The sequence below is a fragment of the Ochotona curzoniae genome, unplaced genomic scaffold, assembly GCF_017591425.1.
Source record: "Ochotona curzoniae isolate NIBS_2020 unplaced genomic scaffold, NIBS_Ocur_1.0 contig_3819, whole genome shotgun sequence".
NCBI lineage: Eukaryota > Metazoa > Chordata > Mammalia > Lagomorpha > Ochotonidae > Ochotona > Ochotona curzoniae.
In genome coordinates, this window is record NW_024466004.1 from 57,296,416 (window position 1) to 57,321,403 (window position 24,988).

A 24,988-nucleotide genomic window follows, 5' to 3' on the forward strand; every position below is an offset into this window, starting at 1 on the left:
ATCTTCAAGAAGTGCAATCATGTGTTTTTTTTTTTTTTTTTTTTGCTTAGGTTATTTGAAGAACTCTATGAAGATCATGGTGACACCCTGTCCCTTCAGTATGGTGGGTCTCAACTTGTTCATCGTGTCAAAACCTACAGAAAGATAGCACCGTGGACACAACATTCAAAAGATATCATGCAGACCCTGTCTCGGTATTACAGCAATGCTTTTTCAGGTAATTGTGAAGTTACAAGCATTTCTATGACGTACCTCCATGTGATGTCTTCTTATGTGTGTGTATAATATTTATTTAGCTATTTGGCATCTGGCTAAATGAAAACAAATATTTGAAAACTTTAAATATAACAGGTTCTATCACTTAGAAGGTGCTTGATAAGTATTTGTTCTGTAAGTGAAGGAGTGAACTTTTTGTGCATTTAAACAGGATGTTTTTGCATTGTGGCATCCATCCTGAAGTTTTTACATTATGTTACTTCCTTTGATTCCTTGGCTGCTGTCTCATATCTCTGTTTATAATATAAAGATAACATTTGTTTGAATTATTAGTTTTTTAAAAATATGATTCAAGTTTAAAGTCTTCAGAGAAGATTAATAGGTTGAGAGAGAAATATTGCCTGCATTGACTGCCACCCATCTTCCGAGAAAAAGAGGACTTCAGCAGGACCCTGGATGCATTTGCTGTGGGGTCCTGCCATTATAGCAAATCCAAAGCAGAGGGATGGGTTGAGCCCCCGTGCTGTGATGCTGGGTACTACCTGCTGGTTGAGCTGGTTGGCGTGGACATCCTTGAGTGTTTTCTGATAATCAGATGTGGGTCTGTTGGAGGAGGATGCCAGCACGGGCTTAGCATGGTTCTGGCCATTAAGTCCCTTGAGAAACAAATGTGGCAATGAGAATCAAGTGGTAAATGCTGCATGGCTAAGAAGCTAAGGAAGGAGTTGCAAGCCACTGCCCGATGAAGAAGATGCAGGTGCCCATTCCAAGGAAACTGCGAGAAACCCGCCAAGGGAAGCTTAGAAACATCCACAGAAAGTCAGCTTTCGGTGTTTTCCAGGTCTGTGCTGTTTTCTTTGCTGTTAGCAGCTTCAAACAGCACACATCCATCATTCTCACTGTTGGCTGTGGGTCAGAATTGTCTTATAATGCTGCAGTTAAGATGTCAATCATTTGCTTGAAGGGCTTGGCTGGGGGAGGATCCACCTCCGGTTCACGTGTTTGTTGGTGGAATTCAGCTCCTTGTCACTGTAAGACTCACAGCAACTCACCTCTTCATTGCTGGCATGGGGAAGAGCCTAAGATAAAGTCTTATATAATATATTCTCATGATGGAGTGACAGCTCATCATTTTGTCATGAAGAAGCAAAGCACATTCCCCTCCCTGCCAAACATACACACAGGGAATCTGCATCAGTTTTCAAGGATGCAGTAACAAAAGAACAGCAGCTGATGCTATAAATTAACTGGAATGTGTTGTTCCTCGGGCCTGGAGGCTAACCTCTGGAATCACAGTGTCCCTCAGAAAGCCAGAGAGGAGACAGGCCTTACTTGCTTTGTCTTAGCTTTGGGTGCCTGCTGGCAGACCATGGCATTGCTTGGCATGTAGCTTGAGTGCTTGACCCCGTGCCTCTGTCTTCACATGGTAGCCTCTCCTTGTGCCCATTCTTCATGGTATTCTCTTCTCTCTTTGACTCCCATCCTCTATTTATGAGGTTACCAATCACATTAAATTAAGGACCTGCAAATATCATATGTTTGCTCTAAAATAAGATAATCTGATGTCAAATCTAGGGATATTACATATGAATCTTACCTTATGTCACTTCATACTTAGCTATACCTTTTGTAATAAGAGCTTGTGATGTAATTCTTTGATCAACCATCCATAAGAGACTGATTGTTTATAATTAACTGAGATGATCTGTGTCCTTTTTATCACTGTTATTGCTACTGCCCATAAATAACAAAGATCTAGTCCTCATTGCACCTTCATTAGGGTCCTGGGATACAAAAATGAACTCATGAAATGACTGACATGTAGGAACATGGTTGGGAGACAGTCCAGCGGCAACATAATGGACTTGGGAAAATTTGTGAAAGACACCCATTGTGAGACTGGAGGAGAAAACAGAAGGGAGGGGAGGGAACTTGGCTAAGGGGAAGGGAGACCCCAGCACCAACTAAACTGTACCAAAAGAAAAAAAAAAGAAATTAAAGACAAGAAAATTAAGAACCTGTCATACTCCACTGGGACTTACTCAGATGGATCTCCAGAAACCCTGGTTCCCAAGGTCATATCATAAGAACGCCAGATTAGACACACATTTTTGTGTGTCTTTTGGGGAAATGTAATTCAGCCTACAAGAGTGGTGGAGGAGACAAGGGTTGGAATTACATGCCATATGCTAGCAGGTACCATCCCTGAGTGTGTGTCCTGGTGAACAAGGTCTAGAACTGCTCTCCCAAGAAGGGCATCCATCTACTATCCTACCCCTCTCCTGTCATCGTGGTCCATGTAATGGAGGTCATTTTTGATACTCTAGGACAAAGCAATGAACTTTCTAACAAGGACACAGAGAATAAAAGTATAGCTATAAGTGATTTAAAAAGAAAGAGTCTTATTGAAACATAAAGATGGTCCTGAGAAAGTAACATTTCACATAATGGAAAGGAAAAATTATACACAAGCAAAAGAATAACCACTATGAGAAGAGTTATTTTATGAATAAAGTAGCTAGAACGGCTTTTTCTGGGCCTCCCACAGCCATGCAGGAGCCCAAGAACTTGGGCCATTTCTCTGCTGCCTTCCCATACACGTTAGCTGGTAATTGATCGATCTGAAGTGGAGCATCTAGGGCTTGCACAGGTGCCCATATAGTGCGCCAGCGCTGCAAGCAGCACCCTAACCTGCTGGTGCGCAGCTCTGGCCCAGAGGAATAAGCATTTTATTTGTTGTCAACAATCACCAGGAGCAAATTCTCAGGCTCCTTGTAGCCAGTTTTACAGCACAAAATTAGTATGGGACCATAAGCTCCCATGGATACAAAGTTACAATAGCAGCACATTCAAGATGTCTTCTTTATGTTCCTTTGGAGGAATATCCTTTTGAAAGTTTTGTTTCTCACAACTTAAGACTTTATCATATTTGTTAAAAATTAAAGGAAGCCTGTATTAGGCTGAAAGGTTGAAAGAAAGTCTTTAAAAACATGACTCAAAAAAAGCATAAAGCTTCGTTCAATAATGTGAAGTTATTTTGAGGCACTACATGGGATAGATTATTAAATGACATTAAAACTATTTAAAAAGCATGGAAGATGTAATTATAGTAACAGCAGTGTGTTTCTTTTTGTACTGTGGAAAGAGGGATAAAACTGGTGCAGTAATGTCTGCATTATTTCATACTTGATGTTTTCTCTCAAGAAGCAGGAAAAAAGGCCCAACTGTATTTACCATACAGACATATCCCTTTTGTGTATTACTTTAGCCTGAAAGGTAAGTGCTATTTTAATGCAATGCTTTCTGTCAAAATACTAACAACTGAAATACATGTTTGATGTGTCATAATACATTCATTTGCCTTTACTGAAATGAGCAAATAATGTAAAGAGAACAATATTGCTAATTTCAAGTGTCTTTGTGTTCACCAGAGCTGTTGGGGGGAAAATTGATTTTAAGATAAATCCTCTTGTGTTCCAAAAGCAGTCTTTTTCCCTGTGTCATCTTCTTAGCCCTATGCTCATTTCACAAAGAGATTAGTGTTTCTATTTGGATGTCAGCCACAAATGTAAGTCTGCAGGACTCTGAGACAAGAACGGAAAGAAGAAAATGAGTGGATAAATGAAGGATATGGAGGAGGAGAAAGTATGAAATGGAGCAAGTGTTATAATTCTAGTGCTGGTTATTATTATTTTTTTAAGATTGATTTATTTTATTGGAAAGGCAGATTGCAGAGAGAAGGAGAGACAGAAAGATCTTCCATTCACTGGTTCAATCCCCAAATGGCTAAACAACTGGAGCTGAGCCGATCCAAAGCCAAGAGCTTCTTTTAGGTTTCTTCTGTGGATGCAGGTTCCCAAAACTTTGGGGGCCATCCTCTACTGCTTTCCTAGACCACAAGCAGGGAGCTGGATGGGAAATGGAGCAGCTGAGACACTAACTAGCACCCATATGTCATACTGGTTGTTTTAGAAGAATGATTAGCCAATTAAGCCTTTGGGCTGGCCGCTGGTTATTACTTTTATTTACATATTTTCTATTCAAAAGGCAGATGTACAGAGATAAGGAGATATAGAAAGATCTTCCATCCATTGATTCAGTCCCCAAGTGGCTGCAATGATGGAACTGTGCTGATCTAAAGCCAGGAGCCAGGAACCTCCTCTGGGTCTTCCACGCAGGGGTATGGTCCCAAGGCTTTGTGCTAACCTAGACTGTCTTCCTAGGTCAGAAGCAGGGAGCTGGATGGGAAGTGGAGCAGCTTGGACTTGAACTGGCACCCATATGGAATCCTGGTGCCCATATGGTGTCCCAGTGCTTGCAAGGCGAGGATTCTGCCACTAGACTATCACGCCAGGTCCTGGTTGTTATTTTTAATAGAGGCAGGAAAAGGAAGAAGAAAAAGCCAATTTTATTACTTCTTAGTATAGTTCAGAAAGACAATTTTAGAATGGCTGAATAATTAGAACGAGGCTGTTACTCATGAGCTCTCTCTGCCTTGATTGTCAGCCAGAGAACCAACAATGTCTTTTCAAGGAAGAAAAGTGGAGACTGTGCACCTGCCTTGGTTAAGGCCGTGCAACTCTACATGGATAGCCTTGGCGGTATTTTATTTGTTTCTGGTATCCCTGCTTATCTGTGCACAAAATGAAGTTGTATTTACTCTAAGTCAAGAGGCAAAGAAGACATGTTTTGATTTTAACAATAAAAATCATGATCTAAAGTTATGATAGAATTTCTTAAAGATATTTAATTGTATCTGAAAATTCACGCAGTTTAAGTTTGCTTTCCTTTTTATTATGAAAGAAAAGGGAACCATCTGAAGCAAGATTTTGACTTTGCTTAATATCCTGGTAATTTTTGATGATATATTTATGCATGTAAGTTATACATATGTAAATGGGCATTGTAAATACTATTTTTATTTCCAGAGATGTGTCCTGTGAATTCGTAGTTGTACTACTATCCCTTGAGGACTCTGTTCTGTGTTGTATATGCCAGTATTGTGATGGATTTTCTAACAAAGCATGTTTTTGCTTTGTAGATGCTGATAGACAGGATTCCATTAATCTTTTCCTGGGAGTTTTCCATCCTACTGAAGGGAAACCTCATCTCTGGGAACTCCCAACAGATTTTTATTTGCATCACAAAAATACCATGAGACTTTTGCCGACAAGAAGAAGGTATTTCCTTTATTATATAATCTCAGAGTTGATGTACTTTTGAGAAGTAATCAGACTAGAGCGGGCTCTTTGCCTGCATGTTTGCTTCTGGAGGAGTGGTGTGGATATGCTGATAATAGGTTGGGGAAATTGTGGTTAGCTTTGTGTTTTGTATTTTCCCTCCATCTCAGAACTTCATACTTGAACATATGTTATAGCTCCCCTTAAGCAAGCCATCATTTTTGACAGTTTCTTAAAAACCTAATGCTATTCAAGGAGTCTGTCTCTAGTTTCTCAAGTGCAGCGTGTAAACAGCAGTTTCTTTGTAATTCTGATTTATTTTCTTCTAGGAGAACTCAATTGTCATTGATACAGGTGAAGGCAGAAAACCAGAGCAGTGCTCCTAGTGGCAATTAGCTATTGCCATCATTCTTACCGCTCAGTTTGGCTTTCTAGAATCATTTCCCAGTGCAGGAGTTTTTAATCTTCAATGGATGCATAAAATTGTACATGTCGGTGGGGTACCATATGATATCTCAAAATATGTTGATATTGTGTAATGTTCAAATCAGGAAAAGATTATCTGTTTTCTCAAACATGCCATCTTTCTGTGGTGAAAATGTTTTTCAAAAGTCATCTCTTTGAGTTGTGTATATTACTGCCATTCATAGTTATCCTCATAGACTAGAATATCAGGACTTCTTTTTCTGATGTAACTGTAACATAGTACCCATTGACCTTTTTCCAGACTGCTCTCCCTCTCTGCCCAGATTCAGGCAACCATCATTGTACTCTCAATTTCTTTGAGATGAACATTTTAAGATCTCACCTGTGAATGAAATCTTATGATGCTGGTTTTTTTCCCCCTGTGTCTGGCTTATTTTAAATAATGTAATGATTTCCAGTTCTATCTATGTTGTCATAAACAATAGGGCTTCCCCCTTTCTGTTTGTGACATAGTATTTTGTTGTGTCTATACGCCACATTTTCTCTATCATGCATCAGTTGATAGACTCTTAGTTTCCATTCTTTAGCTATTGTGAATAGTGGCCCAGTTAACAGAGGAGTGCATCTGCACTCTTTGCCAGATGGATTTCATTTCCCTTGGATATCTACCAAGGGGTGAAATTGCTGGTTCATGTGATGCTTCTATTTTCATTTTTTTGAGATATCAAGATGCAGTTTTCCACAGTGATGGTACTAATCTACATTCCCACCAAAAATTGTTGCAGGGGTTCCTTTTTCCGCACAACCTTGCCAACATTGTCATATTTTGTCTTTGGAATAGTAGTCATTATTGCTGGAGTCAGGTGATATCTCATTGATGTTTCCAGTCATATCTTCCTAATGATGAGTGATGCTGATTATTGCTTTCATGTACCTGTTTGCCAATTGTATGTCTTTTGAAAAAAGTCTGTTTAGAACTATTGCTCACTTTTAAATATTATTGTTATTGTGAGTGTGTTGTTTCTGTTTCTTTTCAGTTTGTAAAGTCCCATTTATTTATTTTTCCTTTTCCTTCTTTCATTTTCTTAAAGATGTATTTATTTCTACTACAGAGGCAGATCAGATATACAGAGAGAAAGGTTTCCCATCCACCGATTCACTCCCCAAATGGCTTTAACAGCTGGAACTGAGCTGATCCAAAGCTAGGGGTCAGAGCCTCTTCTCGGTCTCCCATGCACGTGTGAGGTCCCCAGGGTTTGGGCCATCCTCTACTGCTTTTCCAGGCCATAAACAGGGAGCTAGATGGGAAGTGGAGCAGCTTGGATATGAGCCCATATGGGATCCCAACACTTGCAAGGTGAGGATTTAACCAATGAGCCATCACAGTGGGCCCTGATTTTCTTCTCTATGTATTAGGGCTCCTACCCAAAAAATACTTGTTCATTCCATATTACTGAAGCACTTCCTTTATGTCATTTTTTAGTTGTTTCATAGCTTTAAGTATTATAATAAAATCTTCCATTTTTAGTTGATTCTTTTTTTTTTTTGGTATGTGGAGATAAATAGGGACCTAGTTTCATACAGATAGCTAATTTCCCTTCCTCACTTATTGAAAAGACTGTTCTTTCTCCAATGTATGTTTATAACACCTTTGTCCCAGATCAGCTGTATATAGATGCCTGGGTTTATTCTAATTGTCTATTATTTTCCATTAGTCTTTCCAAAGAGCAGGTTTGGTTGCCAGCTGATGCTGGGGCAGACCGTAGGCTCCATCTCCAAGCAGTGGTCTTGTGTGTTTCATCTAGAACTGAGTCTCCTGTAGCAGTCCCAACCCTGAGCTCCAAGGCCAAGCCTCTTGCTCACCTTCCTCCTCCACTCCCCAAGGGCTGGAGTCTTACTCTACTGTCTGCCCAGGGTTTGTGGAGGTTGCCGCAAAGCTACTGAGGCAGACTCTGAGCTCGGTTTCCCCCAAGTTTTCAAGCCTTGGGAACCTCAGTAGTCTCAGATGTGATCTCCAGGCACCTGCTGTGGCCAATGCTGATGCTTGTGCCCCTGTTTGGCATTGCTAGGCATCAAGTGTAAGATCTAAACTTAATTTCATCTCCCTTCCTCAAGAGGGAGGCCTCCCTCGGTAGGCTGGGCAACTTGGATTTGAGGGAGGGCCACTCTTTCCTGCCTGCCTTCTTCAGGGTGTGTTTATTTGTGACACTAAGAAATGGGCTCTGTGGTCACCCACTGGGCTTCCCTAGTTCTTGTGAAGATGGTTAGTATGTGGGTAGCTGCTCAAATTGGTATCTCTGTAGACAATTGCTGGAGTGTTTTCCTCAGCTGCCATCTAGCTACCCCTCCTCTAGAGATAGGCCATTGCAGGTTACAGTGCAATTGGTATTGACATTCTCAAAAGAAATGAACAGTTATCTGAAGCACTTTAATGTGATGGCTTCAGGGTGGTGGTAGATTTCAGTGGAATCTCTGCGGTGGTGTGACTTTGAATTCATGCCAGACTTTTCTAAGCCTCATTTTCCTCATCTACAGGATATACCGTACAGAGTCATTGGGAGGGTTTAATGAAAAGATTCCTCAAGAGGCACATGGGCAAAATTTTTCACATGTGTGACTTTGGAGTCCAGTTCAGTCTGCTTAAAGGCTGTTAACATCAGACTCTCCTATAAAACTCTTCTCTTGCAGTCTCAGTTTAGTGTGGCTGTTGTTCTGTCCACCAATGCTTGCCAGGCACTATAGGAGCCAGCATTAGTCTGTGCTAATTGTGTGGGCAGACCACAGACAACCCCTGAATTACCAAGTACTGATGTTGTAGCTGTTACCAAATCCTGCATTGGCTCAGGGGAATTTAAAACATTAGGCAAGTCTCAGAGTTTTTAGGTTTCGCCAGTATTCTCACCAATACATGTTACTGGAATAACCACCTTAATGCTTAAGTTTACTATCCCTATAAATGAAGCAGTAATGGTTTTTATTAAGCTTATTATGAACAAATGACTGCTTATGTGAATTTTTACTGAGAAAAAACTCGGAACTAATGCGTAATACGAGATAGCTACAAATACTTATTTGTAGCTTTACTGATGGCAGTTGTTTTTATGTAAATGTGATTTATTTTCTAAAATTTCATATTACTTTAAAATCTTAAGGTATTAAGATATGCTTCTGGAACAGCAAAGGCATGGCTTTCTATAGCAAAAATTAGCTATATTTTACAAACACAAATCAGACCACTTGCTTACCCTTGGTTACATAACTAAGGCAGGCAGTTCTGAACTTATAAGTGGAAATAAAAGGAAGTTGGCCTGACTTCCCATTTTCTAATCATGGAAACCAAGGAACGAAAGAGATCATCTTGTCTGAGATTATTCAGCTAATTTAGTACAAAATCAGCTATAAGCGTACTAATGAATATAAATTTTTATCAAACACTGTGGCTCACTCTGTTGGTTTAATCTCCTGTTTTTATTTTTCTCCCTCCTCTAGAATAGCCAGAGTCCAAAGATCATCTTACAGTGTCCTTCATTAATACTGCTCATGAACAAAATTTGTAAATCCCGGAAGATATATTTTCAGTATTGTGTTTGGGACTTTCTTATGTCAACCCTTTTCCCCAACTCTCCTGCTGCTCCAGGTCATTCTGCCATAGCAGTTCTCAAAAGAAATGGACAGATTAGCCAGAGGCAGGAACAGGACATTAGCCAGAGGCAGAGAATGGGCACTGGGGTTCTGAGAGAATTGAGTGGGCATTCTGCACATGTGTGAAGTCTTCTCACTCAGTGTCTCATTTTTATCTCTGAAAAAGGGATGACTCTCTCCCAGACCTCACAGGGTCGTTTTCAGGCTTCAGTGAGAGCTACATGGGGACAACTTCATGCTGGGCCCTGCTCAGAATAGACACAGCACAAAGAAGCCTCGCTGTAAGAGCCGCAACTGCAGTGACAACTCACTGACTTTGGGCAAATCATTGAACTTGGCTAATTCTGATTCCACATCAGTAGAATAGAATGATTTGTCAGTTCCTCCAGGAATCAAGTCGTAGAAATGCTTAGCACAAATCAAGTCTATTAGATGTTAGGACTGTTGCTATTATTCTCTACAAAGATTGCATTAACCAGTTTTAAATGTTCACTAACAGTCATTCAGGATGCTCACAAGATTTAGAAACTTAGAGTTTATCTCTTATTATACTATAATAATGCTAAACAGTATATTAAATATTTGTATTTTCAGACTTGGTAGCCAATCTATATGTTATACTGTGTTTACTGATGATTTATGCTGAATTATTGTTGTTTTTTAATAGTATGAGAAGGGGCACTAAACCTTACTGTCCCAAGAGTTTATACATACTGGGTCCTCTTGAAGTAACTCTGCCATCTGAAGTCCCACATTTATTCATCTGTCTAAGGGTCCTCATTGGAGCCTTGTCCTGAGTTCGACCAGCATGGTTTGTATCATCTTTACTGTCATTTACTGAGCCAGTGTCGATAATGTCACCACCATGTTTCCAGCTAGTAAGCATTGATTATGTCATTTGCTCTGGCTTGGCCTTGCTTGTTGTCAGATCTGAGTTCTCTTTCTGTGCCCTGGCGTCTGACTTATGCTTGATGAGCTGTGGTTTGTCTACTGGAGCATGTCCCCTCGAGGAAGGAGTTGTTTGGGGACAATTCATGACACAGTCCTCCCTCACTTCATACTGAGATGTGCCTTCTTGTGTTCTGTTAATCCTAGTTCAGTCTGTCTAGATCCTATAGACGTGATCTCCTTCTTTGTGTGACAGTGTTGGAAGACAGGTCATGCATTCTTAGAAGCTATTCTCCAGATTCAATCTTCGTTTTCTTTTTTTTTCCTTTTTCTGCTGTTCTTCATAGACCATGGTTTCAAGAACCCGCCCTCCCAAGTCAAGTGCTGTCATCTGTGTAGATATTCTAATTGACATCAGTGTGTCCATTCCTAGGTCCCACAGTGGACAGAGGTTGCTCTCATCTGTGCCAGCTGTTCTGGGACAGCTGGGACCATTACTCACTTGCTATATGAACTCTTGGAGATTCCTGTCCTTTTTTTTTTATCATGTCCTGCTGTGATGTTGAATTTATACATTTTTTTGTTATGCTCACTTATGTTATGACTGCACTAGAAAAAATGTTCATATTTTAATATTTTTATTAACTAATTTTTGTAATTCCATCTATTCCTCAAAGTTAATCAGTTGGCCATCTTTCCTAATACAAGTTCTAGATGAAAAATGTTGAGTAGACTAAGGGAGATGGAGAGACCTGTTGTGGTAAAGGATCAGAAAGCTCCCCAATTGAACATTGCTTCATGCTTTTGGTTGGCATCATTTAAACAACTCTTAAGTTGGTGTGGTGACACCTCTTTCCCCGCCCACAGTCCCTTTTCCACAAATGTGGATTGATTTGCTAACCTTCACATATGTTTTGCAACTGGCAGCCTCTCTACTTTTCCTCTTCCGTCAGGCTTGGGTCACCAGAGTAGGAGTTTCACACACAAGTGCACACCTTCCTCTGAAACAATTAGCTCATATCTTTTTCCTTCCCTCCACTTGACAGTTTGATTCTCTTATCAGAAGAGAAAATGATGTTAGGCTGGTGTGAGGCTTGTTTTAGTGAATGTATCTGATTTCCTAGAATTCGCCAGTCATCTCATTAGGTCATTCACAGCCCATCACTGTCGCTGCTTCATTCTGTGATCAGGCTGGGATTGACACGCTCGCTCATTCATGGATGGTTTTTGGAGATCTGTCACCCTCTCAGCGTAGAGCATCATACTGCATTTGCCCATTTTCCACCTTATGTTCTGTTCTTCATTAGTCCTTCAAGATGATTATCTCAGCGGCACTAGGATACTTCAGTGCTTTTACAGATGCACTATTGCTTTCTTCTGTCTCAGGTACATAGTTCCCTCTTTTCTATGTTGTGTGTATGTGTGTGTTTTAGTTCTCATATTTGGTGAAGATAATGACAATACTGGAAGCCAGTAGCTCTATGTTCTCATTATTTCCACTATAGCACTTCCAATACTGAGCCATGCCTGACATAGAGCAAGTACTTAATAAATGCCAAATGACTTTGTAAGTGGGGAATTTATCCTTTCCCTGTTCTTTTTCATCCTCTAAAGCAGGAATGGGGAATATCCAACCCAAAAGCCAAATCAGGCCTACAAAGTGATTGATTTGGTCCTGCCAAGGAAACTAACTGCAGGTGGGACTTGAGCTAGTCGGATTTCTACGTTGGTAACTTTGTATAGCCCACAGATGAATGTTGTAAATATCTGATGGCTGTTGACATAGAATGGTTCCCCAACTCTGCCTTAAAACCTTACAATTGAAAAAGCTGTTTGAGGGCCAGCCCCTTTGGCATTAGCCATATTTCTCATAAATACAGAATCTTGGGACCCATCAAATGACTTGGGCTCTGTTACCTGTCAGCACACAGCAGTCTTGTGAAGAACAAGGTTAAGAAATGGGCACTGAAAGACTTAACTAGAAATAGGAAGAATTAAGAATGAATAACACAAGATGAAGAAACAGCAGGAACCAGGGTTGACTCTTGGCACTGCTAGGCACAAGAGCCCAGAGCAACCCTCTGACTATGTTTTTATTTTATGTGTACAAATCAAGCACGATGTAACTCTTAGGGTCTGAGATTACTTGCAGATTACAACAGCAATTATTAGCAAGTGCGTTCATTGATCAAGTGTTTCAGTTGCTGTCCTCCTAGTTGCTGGTCAGTCTGGTGCTATGTAAGCGACCCCTCATGAACACAGGCCTGTGATCCCCTGTCTTCTTGGTCTTTATGGCAACCAGGCTTACATGACAACATTCCAAGCATCAATCCCTGCCCAGAGGGAGGCTTGCCTCCACCCTGATCTTGTTCCCATAAAGAACCATGTGAGAGTCATGGAACCTGGTTTTCCTCAATAAGGTGAAGTCACCTACCGGACAGACTGTGGCCTATTCTACAATCAGGCCTTCCTGAAGCCTGAACTAAGATGGGGTTAAATGTAAAATCCCAATAGGCCTCCTCATTGTCTCAAGCTGTGCAAGTGACCTGTGTATTGAACTTGGAGAAGTCCTGCTCTGAAGCCAAACTTCAGTCTCAAATACCATGTCAGGAGCCCTTCCTATAATGAGAGCATGCTCTACACTGGTAATGCACCAGGCTCCCTGTTCCTTTGTGCTCATCCTTGGTTTGTAATTTGCTCGCAGCAACCTGGGAGAACTCCTGATATTGACTGTTTCATTTGGATGGCTCCTTGTTTCCTCCTCATCAGGAATTGGACAAGATTATGACTCTAACATTTTTTTTTTTAAGAAAGCCTTTGCTGATATTGTCTTCTTTTTAGCATTTTCTAAACTCTTGGAAATCTGCTTTTTTGAAAACATTTTATTATTCCATTTTCCATTGTTCCCCCTGCTAGCTCTCATGAGCCTTAACATAGTGCTTCTTCCCAGTTCTAAATATCCATTTCATCAGAATTGGATTTAGACTTAAATCCAGCATTTGGAGAGAAAGCAGTCAGACTTCTTTCAGATTCTTTGCTTATGGAAAATGAGTCTTCTGGCAGAAATCCAAGTAGTTGAAATTCTTGACTTTACTAGCCTCTGCAATGAAGTAGTGAAATTTACAGGTGAAGATGAACAGCCAATATGTTTTCTCAGGGGAATTACTCATGAGGGCTATCTTGTCTATTCCTGAGTGATTTTGTTCAACTCTGAGTGTGCATGGGGAGGTGTGCACATAGAGCAGAGCACAAACAGTCCTGTAACTCTCAACTTGCTGCATGAGTGGGACTCCAGGAGGCAGGACTTGGGTCAAGGTCCAGGTGTTTCTCTGGTAGCCTAGAGAACAGGCACAGTCCTTGAGAGAAGTAAGCAGCAGCTTCTAAAGTTGGCTTAGGACACCTTGAGGGTCCCTTACTAGAAAAGGTCTCAGATTTTGTTTGGGTTTTTGTTTTTTTGCGGGGGTTGGGGGATTTGAGAATATTTACATAGACTTTGCAATTTTATGTACACATCCAGGAATCTGAAACTCCTCCACATCTGGAACTGTCTTCTTGTCTTTACTTGTTAGAGAAGAGGAGGGGAGGGAAGGAAGGGGGGATGAAGAAGAGGGAGAGGGGGAAAAGAGAGAGAGAACATTATTATTTATCCCCCATGCCCTGTTCATCCCAAATGCTTCGGAAGGTCTGGAGTGGACAAGGGCTCTATCCAGATCTCCCACGTGGGTTGTGGGTTGCAGAGACCTGATTAAACTTGAGCTGTCGCTGTTGCCTCCCAGGGTCTCCATTAGTAGGAACTGCGGTCAGAAGCTGGAGCTAGGACTTGAACTCAGGGACTCCACCATGGCAGGCAGGTGTATCTTAATTGCTAGGCTAAGTGACCACTCTTGAAGCTTTGAGGGTATCTTGATGGTGAAAAAATTCTGGATTTTGAAACATTTAGGATTTTAGATTTCTGGAATAGAGAAGCTTGAACTGTGTATCTAAATCCTTTTAAGCGGACAGTAACTAGCCACAGACCATCATGACAGAATTGAAACTAGAAAGGGTATAGGGAGGGAATGAGTGTGCAGAAGACCTACTGTGTCAAAAACCTGGGAAACATGTTAGAAAAAGTTCTGAAGTAGGAGACAACATCCCACTACGGATCAAACAACTCATTTTTACCCAATGAATTACAGAAAACCAGCATTTATGTTTGGTGTGTCTTATCCTTATTTTTTTTTTAATTTTGTAGTTATACTTACTGGTGGACGCCAGAAGTAATAAAGCATTTACCATTGCCTTACGATGAAGGTAGGTAACTATTTCTCTTTATATTTTTATGCTAAGATATTTTGGACTTACACCTAACAACTTGAAGCAGAAATCCTTTGCATAGAATATTTTTTTAAGATTTAATTTTATTACTATTTTTTATTGGAAATAATGTTTTCAAATGTAAATAATTGCTCAATTTTAGAATCAGTTAATTCCTGGATTTATTATAATTCTCCTGAACTTAGACAAGCCAGTTCGCCACTTGTGAAAGGGGACCTAGTAAGATCCCCAGCCAACCTGCACAACTGAGGATTAAGTGTAGTTGTGGTTCACCATCCCAATTTTGTGTGTTGAAGACCATAAAATAAGGGGACTGAAAATAATATGTAGTTCTTAATAAATGTTAATTTCATTTTTTGGAAAGGTATTTCTAACTCGATAAGATTAAGAAAATTTGCTTGTTCTGGGAGATGATAAAGGTTTTATTGGCTACTAATATGATTTGAACTACAAAGGGAAACTTCACACAATAGCTGTGTGTATTTTAGTTTGAACATGGAGTGTTTATTTAAGACCAAAAGGGAACATGAAGAGCTGAGGAATTGAATTTCCAACATAGCTCCCTGCTTGTCACGCTGAACTTTACAGTGTGTTACCTGGGCAGTGTGTCAGTGCCGGAAGAAAGAGCTGAGCCCTGCTGAGTTCACGCTAACTCTCTCTGTGGGCACAGTTGGGGGTTCCTTAAATGTCTGCTGGTTGTCATCTAAAGACTTTTGGAGTAACAGGTGTGTCTCTCTCAGTTATCTGTGCTGCAAACTTAAAGAAGTTGGTAGTGAAGAAGTTTCACAGATACGAAGAAGAAATTGATATCCATAATGAGTTCTTCCGGCCGTATGAACTGAGCAGTTTTGACGACACCTTTTGCTTGGCTATGACGAGTTCAGCACGGTATGATCTGAGTCCTCTGGGCTATTTTGAGAACTGTGATTTTCCTAGTTGTGAGACCCAGGTCTTGCTCTACCAGAACTGCCCTGTGCACGCCTACTGTCAGGTGAGTATGTAGTCCCCACTGCATGCTCTCCAGTCATGGGCCATCTGTGGTTTCAAGCAGCAGCCCCTGTTCCTGTTAGTCACCTAGAGTGAATTTCTCTTCTATTAGTCCTGGTTTGCCATTTGAAATAAACTGAGCTTTTTCATTGAACCTTGAAATTGCAAGCTAACATAAGTGAATAGAAATAGCATAATTTTGGGTATTAAAAGGGAGGTTAACTACTATGTCTGTAATCTTAAGAACACAGGGCAGCTTATTTGAATCTTAATTCTGTAGGGTTCATATTCTCATGCACACATATACACATACACACACAGTGCTTAATGCACCTGGCGCAGGAGGTGATGAATACATGCTAATTATCACATTACTGGTTTTTTTTTAAAAGATTTATTTATTTTTTTTACTGGAAAGGCGGATATACAAAGAGGAGAGACACGGGCCCGGTGCAGTGGCGCAAGTGGTTAAGGTCCTTGCCTTGCATGCCCATATGGGTGCCTGTTCTAATCCCGGCAGCCCCGCTTCCCATCCAGCTCCCCGCCTGTGGCCCGGGAAAGCAGTCCAGGACGGCCCAAGGCTTTGGGACCCTGCACCCACGTGGGAGACCCGCAAAAGGCTCCTGGCTTCGGATCGGCATAGTACTGGCCATTGCGCTCACTTGGGGAGTGAATCATCAGACGGAAGATCTTCCTCTCTGTCTCTCCTCTCTGTATATCCGCCTTTCCAATAAAAAAATAATAAAAATAAATCTTTAAAAACAAAACAAAACAAAAAAAACAAAGAGGAAAGACAGGGAGGAAGATCTTCCGTTCAATGGTTCACCCCCCAAGCAGGCGCAACGGCTGGAGCTGAGCCAATCCGAAGCCAGGAGCCTCCTCCAGGCCTCCCACGTGGGTACAGGGTCCCAAAGTCTTGGGCCATCCTCAACTGTATTCACAGGCCACAGGCAGGGAGCTGAATGGGAAGCGGGGCTGCTGGGATTAAAACTGGCTCCCGTATGGGATCCCGGCGCGTTCAAGGTGAGGACTTTAACCACTATGCTATCGCTCCAGGCCCCACATTACTTGTGATTAGGCACAAATCACATGTGGTTCCTAGCCTTATCAAGGCCTCCAGATACGGGAGAATGCAATAGGTTGGTTTTTTACCTTCCCTGGAACTCTCCACCTTCATCCTTTCTTCTGTAGTTCATGTGATGAGGTTTCCAGAGTCTTCCCATTCTAACGATCACCTTTGAACATACTTCCTTTCCTGTGTCTGTTAGAATTAGGTAATTTCAGGAAAAATGGTGACATTAGGATAAGATAGATGAGCAAAGCAAAATTATTTCTTGATTATGAAATATTATAAGAAAGGTTAAGCTTTTATGTTTTATGTTTCCTTCAGATGTGATGTATGCAAAAACATATTCTATTGTTTTGTCATCTATAAATTACTCCTTAGCTCCTGTTCAGATGGTCAGGAGAATTCTGAAGTATTTTAGTGGTTTAATTTTTCAGCCAAGCTTGTTCAAATTTTTGGAATTGTTTAGTTCTACAAAGGCTAAATGGCATTATCCATATATGAATATTCAGCAGATAGTTGATTTTCTTAGTGTTAATTCTGTCCTATAATGGTACTGCTAACACTGAGTAAGTGAATGCTTAGCCATTGCTCCCCAGAGGAATAAAACAAAATTCCTGTGAACCCCGATAAGAGTGTGTTCATCGTGAAGCCAGGACATAACCTGCTTTTGTGTGTGCTGCTCCTTCACATGTAGTTGATTGGTTAATCCAGCCTGAAGCTTATCTGACACAGGTGTTTTCCTCTGCAAGACGCATCGCATGCCAGGGGACCTCTTTCAAGTGCTAGATCCCCTCTCAAGAAGTGTGCATGCATGTGCACACACACACACATACATACACAGGTGAAAAACATGGGACTAAACAGACTGTATAAAGGACACATGTTTATTGTAGGGAGGCAGAAATAAAAAGGCAGAGAACACCTTATTCCAGCCTCCACTGGGGACATCAGCACGGGGTGCCTGAAATTGTTTACTGCTGTGCGTGTCTGTGAAGGACTGCGGCAGCACTGTTGGTGTTGATTTGAGTAAATTCTTGCACATGTGGAATCTACAAATGATGAACATCAGCTGTTCAGAAAGAAGGAAAGAAAAGCAAACCATTAGCATTTTTTTTAAGTTCAAATTTAGGTATTTTGAACCAGATTCAGGGTTATTCTAATTTCCTTTACAAATTCAGTCAGACACTTGCCAGAAGCCAGGAACCAGGAGCCCCAGAATAAATCATGGAGCAGTTATCTTTTTGGCACCTGGGTCTGGCTGTGGCAGCAGCAGCGGGGCAGCCCTGTTGTATGAGGCGGCTTCCATGGGAAATTTTAGCAGTTTCCAGTCATTGTTCCAGCAGTGTTTAGATGAATTCACTGCAGCCCAGGGAGGTCAACCCTGACATTTTTTCACGTCACTGTATTTTGATCATTAATGTCTACCCCATTTAGTGGTGGAGCTTAAAAAGTGTTGTCCTTAAAACTAAATGGTTCAGTGTTTCTGCCATTGGTTTTCACAAGTTTAGTTTCACCTGAGAGTTTAGATTATGCTGGGTAAGCAGATGGTCATCGCAGGAGGGCTGATACCAGCACTGTTCCAGGAAACAAAAGCCTCATTTCAAGGCTATTGGGCCTGGCTGTCACAGAGGGTTCACAGTGGAGACTCTGACCCTGATGTTGGCCCGTGCCGTTAGTTTCATAGGTTTTCAGGCTCTTGATCACCTGACACGCCCTGAGCAAGGACTATCCTGTAATAGTGTGAACTGAGAGAGAAGCCAGTCTTACTGATGGACAGCGATTCTAGGGGGACTTTGATTTTTTAATTTATTTTTATTTTTTAGTGACTTTATGCCAAAGACCGTTGGCATTGATCCAAGTCCATTTACTGTGCGGAAGCCGGATGAAACGGGAAAATCAGTATTGGGGTAAGATTTACGGGCAGATTGGAATTTTAAAGATTCATGTTCATTCATTTTAAAGATTCTTGTTGCGCTCTAATGTTCACCAAAACTAGTAACTTTAACTCACCTAGTTTGGGACACAGTTCATTTATTGCATCTAAACAAGTAATTTATTTATAGCATTGGGATTCCTGAAGTGTTCAACATTGAAGATAGGATTTAGGAGAATTCCAATGAAATAAAACGTCATATAATTTAAAGTTGGAAATATAATAGATGACATAAATAATATATATATCTTTCTCATGTATATCTATTATATATGTGACATATATAGTGACATATATAATAGATACATGCTATGCTTGGTATATGCTTGCAATGAAAGAACCCCAGCTGAACTTGAACTATGGCAATGCAGCAAGGTGGAGGAATCCACCATGGGGGGAGGGGTGAGAGTGGGGGGAATCCCAGGACCTACAACTGTATCACATAATGCAATGTAATAAAAAAAAATTCAGTCATCTCTCTTTCTAAATATAAAATACTTAAGTGCAAGTTTATATTCATTGTATTTTTTTGTTAGCATGCTAAGGATCACCAAAGCAGACATACCTTGGTTGAGAACTGAATTGATATGCGATGTGCCACTGTAACATTGCTTTGGGGGAGACTGTGATTTTATTATATTCAATATGAAGAAGAAATATGTCAGAATCTGCATCTTGGTGCTTACAGACTGGCAGGATACGTGCTGTTTGGCACTAGCTTCTTGTTCAGCGCCCCTGACCTGCCTCCTTGTGAGGACAGGGTTCCTCCTATGTTCTCACCAGCAACCTTGGCCTGACTGTAGATGTGGAGTCCTAATTGTATTTGGGAGGGTGTACAGGGACTTAATTGGATTCTTGCTGCATGTGATTTATACAAGGTGATAGTTATTCATTCTTTCCAGATACATTGTACTGTATCTGTGACTTAAATATGTAGCCTTTAAATAGCTTTTATGTTGAACCCTTGGCAGAGGGCTCAGAGGAATTTCAAAGAAGGAAAGTCCACAGGATGTTCCCAGGCCAAAGAAGTAAAGGATAACTCTGTTAGTATGTAGCACAGAGTTTTTCCTTGCATAGTCTAGTTCAGAATATTATGGTACTGTAGTCAGTGTTGTGGTGTATGGGGTTAAGCCACTGTTTGCGGTGCTGGCATCTCAAATCAGGATGCTGAGTCAAGTCTCCGTTTCAAGCTTAGTGTTCTGCTAAGGTGTCAGAGAAAGCATCAGAAGATGGCTCCAAGTGCTTGGACCCTGTCACCTGTGGGGTAGGCTGGGATGGAAGGCTCTCAGGTTTGGCCTGCCCAGACCTGACTGTTGGAGCTATCTGGGGAAAGGATAAGGAGTCATCCAGTAGATGGAAGACCTCTCCCTGCTACTCTGCCTTTCAAATAAGCAGATAAGTAAATCTTTTCTTTTTCCTGTTGGAAAAACCCCACTAAATGAAAAGATTAAGGCTGAAATATCAAACATGTTCAATAAAAGCCAAAAATATTACTGTAAAATATTTTCTGAATTTAAAAAAAGATTCTTACTATTCTCAAACTTGGCACTAAAATGAAAGCAAATGCTTCTAGAAGAGCCCAGCTTTGTGCTGTGTTTCTGTCCCATCTGTTCTCTGCTCATCAGAGGGGGTGTTCAGCAGGTGTACATGTTTACTAATAACTCAGCAGATTGTAAATCTAGCCTGTGTTCATCAGTTCATTATTTTGGTGCACTAATTGATACCTGGATTTGACTCTTGCCCTTTTTTTTCCCTGAAAATTTTACAAATTATGGACAGTTTTACTAGTATCTCAAGCATCATCTTCTGTTATTTTACCATGTGTTTTGAAAATTCTGATTTTAGTTCCAAAGTAGGCTTGGTAGGCAGTCAAGTTGATAAAAAGAATCTTTTTGTACTCTGCAAGTAGGTTCTTAAAAAGGATACAAAGAGAGATGGACTTGTAGAAAGGAAGAGATTTTCCATCTGCTGTTTTATCTCCCAAGTGGCCACAATGGCTGAAGCTAAGCTGATCCAAAGCTGGGAGCTTTTTCTGGGTCTCCCATGTGGATGCAGGGTCCCAAGAATTTGGCCATCCTCTGCTGCTTTCCTCGGCACATTAACAGGGAGAAAGATAAGTGGAGCAGCCAGGACGCAAACCTGTGCCCATAAGGGATGCTGGAGGATTAGCAGGCTACACCACCTTGTAGGCACTTACAAGTACTTATCTTAAAATGTGTGACAAGGTTTAGGTTCCTGTTAAGTCAGGACTTCACTAGCAATCGTAAACACTTAAACATTTCTCTTGAGGAACAACTTGAACCCAGAAACTAGTTTCTGGTAGTCGTCTGCTTATGCTTCCCTGGAACCAGGCACACACCAAATCATGGAGGTTCAGTTGAAAGACGCCGCTCAGCCATGTTCATGTCTTTAAAGAAACAAAAGCAACAGAGAAGAGACTGTGCTGCAACGGAAGACTGCGGCGAGCGCCCCACCGCCCCCCAGCGAGGAGGCCGTGTCCAGCAGCTCCGAAGATGACTCCGGGACTGACCGGGAGGACGAGGGCTCCGTGTCTCAGCGCTCCACTCCCGTGAAGATGACAGACGCGGGAGACAGTGCCAAAGCAACTGAGGTGCGGGGCCGAGTTAGCCAGGAAACGCCCAGTTAGGTGACTCAGACTGAGGCACGGTCTATGCATTCGTAGGCAACTGAGTGATACTAATGTATTAGAAAAAGATGAGCAGACATAAACTACAGAACCAGATTCTAGCACTGGGGGAATTGAACAAGCTGCCAAAAAAGTCATTCGGAGACAGTTAACTCAAATAAAATGAGAAAAAATGTAAGGACTGAGTCCATCATCCTAGGAGTTGAGAGATGACGGCCAATCAGCCAAATCCGGCCTGCTGCCTGTTTTTATAAATAAAGTTTTTGCTGGAACCTATACATGTTATATAAATCCTCTCTCTCGTACCATAGCAGCAGAACTGAGCTGCAACAGAGGTGGGTTAATGCAAAGAGCCTGAAGTATTTACTATCAGGCCTTTGAACAGAAAGTTTGCCAACCCAGCATAATACCAAAAACAATTAGCAATTATTGACCAGTGTTTTATCCTAAAATAAGTCATTTTTAGTGAAAGTGGAAATCCAGTTTTTGAAAAGATCATCAAGTGAGGGATGTGATAAGTTGAAGGAATATTGTGCTTATTTTTAAGGAAAAAATTGTGGATTTATTTGTTTCATCTCATAAAGTATTAGTAAGCTAGATATCTAAAAATGCCTTTTGATTCCTTTTTTTTTTTCTTTTAAAACTCCAGAATGTGGTCCAGTCCATGAAGGAAGTTTATGGGATTAATCTCTCCGACGGCCTATCAGATGAGGATTTGTCCATTTATTCAAGGTGGGACAATTTACCATGAATGTTGAAGGGGAAATGAAAAATCACTGTAATAACTTATCTATGATAACCATATACCCATAGAGACAGCAATATGGAAGGAAATGAATTCTCCTGGGAACAGGATGGAGGTGAAATTCAGAAACAGTGATTTATCTTTGGCCCAGTGCTTGAGATCCCACTCACAGTCATAAAAACTGAGGCATGTGTGCATTTTTACTTCCAATGTGCTTCAAAAAGATCATGGAGAATTGGATGAAAGGAGAAATCTATTTTGATGAAAAAATATTTGACATACATGCTCATAAGAGATCTCAGTGTTAATAGAACATGCGTATTATAAGCAGACATCACATGGATTTCTCAAGCCTATGTCTCTCTTTAAATTAAAAAAAATATTTATTAATTTGAAAGGCAGATTTGCAGAGGAATGAGAGAGACAAGATTCTTCAATCAACCATACTTCCCAGATGGTTACAATGGTCAGAGCTGGGTCAGACCAAAACCAGGGACTTCGTCTGGGTCTCTCACGTGGTTGGCTAGGGCCCCAAACTCTTGGGCCATCTTCTGCTGCTTTTCCCAAGCCACTAACAGGGAGCTGGATGGAAAGCAGAGCAGCAGGGCACAAAGTGGCACCTATATACATTGCAGGTATCCTAGACAACAGCTTTACCCATTACATTACATTACCATATCATGGGCTCAAGCTTATCTTTTTTTTAAAAAAAGATTTATTTATTTTTATTGGAAAGGCAGATATACAGAGAGAAGGAGAAACAGAGAGAAAGAAGAGAAAAAGATCTTTCATCCACTGATTCACTCACTCCCCAAGTGGCCACAATGGCCAGAGCTGAGCCAATCTGAAGTAAGGAGCCAGAAGCTTCTTCTGGGTCTCCCACATGGTTGCAGGGTCCCAAGGCTTTGGGTCGTCCTCACCTGCTTTCCCAAGCCACAAGCAGAGATCTGGATGAGAAGTGGCACAGCTGGGACATGTAACAGCACCCATATGGGATTCCGGTGAGTACAAGGTGAGGGTTTAGTCACTGAGCCATCACGCCAGACCCTCCAAGCTTATCTTTTAATTACACTGTCCACAAACTTTTCAAAGGATCCTAATATATGGCTGCAAACCAAGTACAGATCCATCCTTAAGGTCAAGATGCTTTGTTACACAATGAAGCCGTGGCATTCACTTTAGCTCTGGAGTACCGGTAGGCTAGTGGCTAGGGAGGAAAAGACAGTAGTATCCGGTCAGGTGTTCCCCCAAATCATGTGCTTTATTGTGTCTGTGTATGTCCCTTTGAGGATAGGATTGTTAGTTGTCATTCTCAAAGTAACCCTTGACTTGGGTTCAAGTCCCAGCTCCACTTCTGATCTTGTTTCTGCTAAGGTGCAAACCCCATTTGGTGGCAGTGGTGGTTTAGTAGTGGGTCATGTGGGAAACCTAGATTGAGTGCCCTCCCTGTTGTGGACTTTAAGGAGAGTGAGCCAGCAGATATCTCTGTTTTCTTTACCTTTCAAATAAAAATAAATAAAATTGAAAAAAAAAAATCTTCACCCGAAAGTCCTTCGGAACCCAGTTGGCATTCCATAAACTCTTCCTTCTCTCTAATGTCTTACATTCTGAACACTTCATTGCTGCATGTGAATATGACCCCACTTCATTCATGTAGATTCAGCTTGAATAAATTCTGTAGCAAAAAATAAGCATTAATTTGCAGTAATTCATTTAAGGAGAATTGGTTGATTGTAGGTAATGTCAGCTTTTTATTTCAACCTGCCAAGATTTGCTCTGCTGACATATCAAATATGAAATAATCAGCATTTGTTGACTGTAAAAGCTACCTCATAACTGGCAGCCTTAAGTTTGCGTACAGCCATATAACCAGAAGCCGGCATCATTACTCAGAGGCCAGCCACACTGTCCTCACCACTGGGTGCTTGAGCATAGTCACCCATGCACTGCAGCTGTCAAAACTCTCTGAGCAAACGCTTTAGCAGTTACGGTAGGTCTTTATGACCAGTGTATTGTGGAAGAATAGATGATCTGGGTTTTGTGGCTGCCCAAAGGCAGATTTACAGAGAAGGAGAGACACAGAAAAAAAATCTTCCAGCGCTAGTTCGCTCCCCAAATGGCCGCAATAGCCAGACCTGAGCAGATCCAAAACCAGGATCCAAGAACTGGGTCTCACAAACGGGTACAGAGACCCAAGGACTGGAGCCATTCTCTTTTGCCTTCCCAGACAATAGGAGCTGTAGGGAAAGTGGAGCAGCCAGGATACAAATTGGTTGTCATATGGGATGCTGCTCCTTGCAGGTAGAAGTTTGGCCTATTGAGCCACCACACTGACCCCCCTCCCCCCAAAGGCTTTTTCTTATTGCAGAGAACATGAATGTATATAACAGGAGCTGAAATGCTGACTCTGCTTAATTAAGTAAAAAGAAATAGTCCTGTACTTTAAGTGTAGCTGTGGCCTGGAGCTGCTTAAACTCAGGGCCACCCAAAACTCTGCCTCCTTAGTGGGTGAGATAATAGCCTTGTTAGCCTGTGACATCTGTGGAATGATTCTAAGAAAAGAGCCAAAGCAGGCCTGTAGGCCGAAGATTATTACAGAGGAGGGAGGATTCCTGGAGTAAGAGTGGGTGTTTGATATTTTGAAAACCAGCTCTGTAGCAATTCCACGAGACACCATTATCCCACTGAAAGAGCACTCAGTGACTTGTCCAGGAGACAGCCTACACTCCTGTAACCTTGTGATACTGACTTTCTACATCTCCTCATTCTCCTGATTGGCAGTGGGGAACCTTTTCTCTGCCAAGAGCCATTGGGATATTTCTAATATCAGTTGAAGGCCAATACGAAATCATTACCTTAAAAATTAGCCTGCTGAAGATTTATTGGAGTTCGAGTCCCACTTGCAGTTAACTTTGCAGGGCCAGACCAGATAAGTCTG

General features: G+C 41.3%; 1 protein-coding gene across 2 annotated transcripts in view; it reads left to right on the forward strand.

Moving 5' to 3' along the window:
* The window catches only part of FIG4 (FIG4 phosphoinositide 5-phosphatase), a 124,041-nt gene that overhangs the window by 61,853 nt on the left and 37,200 nt on the right, over positions 1-24,988 (forward strand). For both annotated transcript variants that reach the window (XM_040983881.1, XM_040983880.1), the window contains exons 15-21: positions 51-217; positions 5,258-5,396; positions 14,587-14,645; positions 15,410-15,557; positions 18,549-18,632; positions 21,074-21,269; positions 21,955-22,037. In XM_040983881.1, the coding sequence (XP_040839815.1) occupies positions 51-217; positions 5,258-5,396; positions 14,587-14,645; positions 15,410-15,557; positions 18,549-18,632; positions 21,074-21,269; positions 21,955-22,037 (876 nt within the window). The remainder of the gene's footprint in view (positions 1-50; positions 218-5,257; positions 5,397-14,586; positions 14,646-15,409; positions 15,558-18,548; positions 18,633-21,073; positions 21,270-21,954; positions 22,038-24,988) is intronic.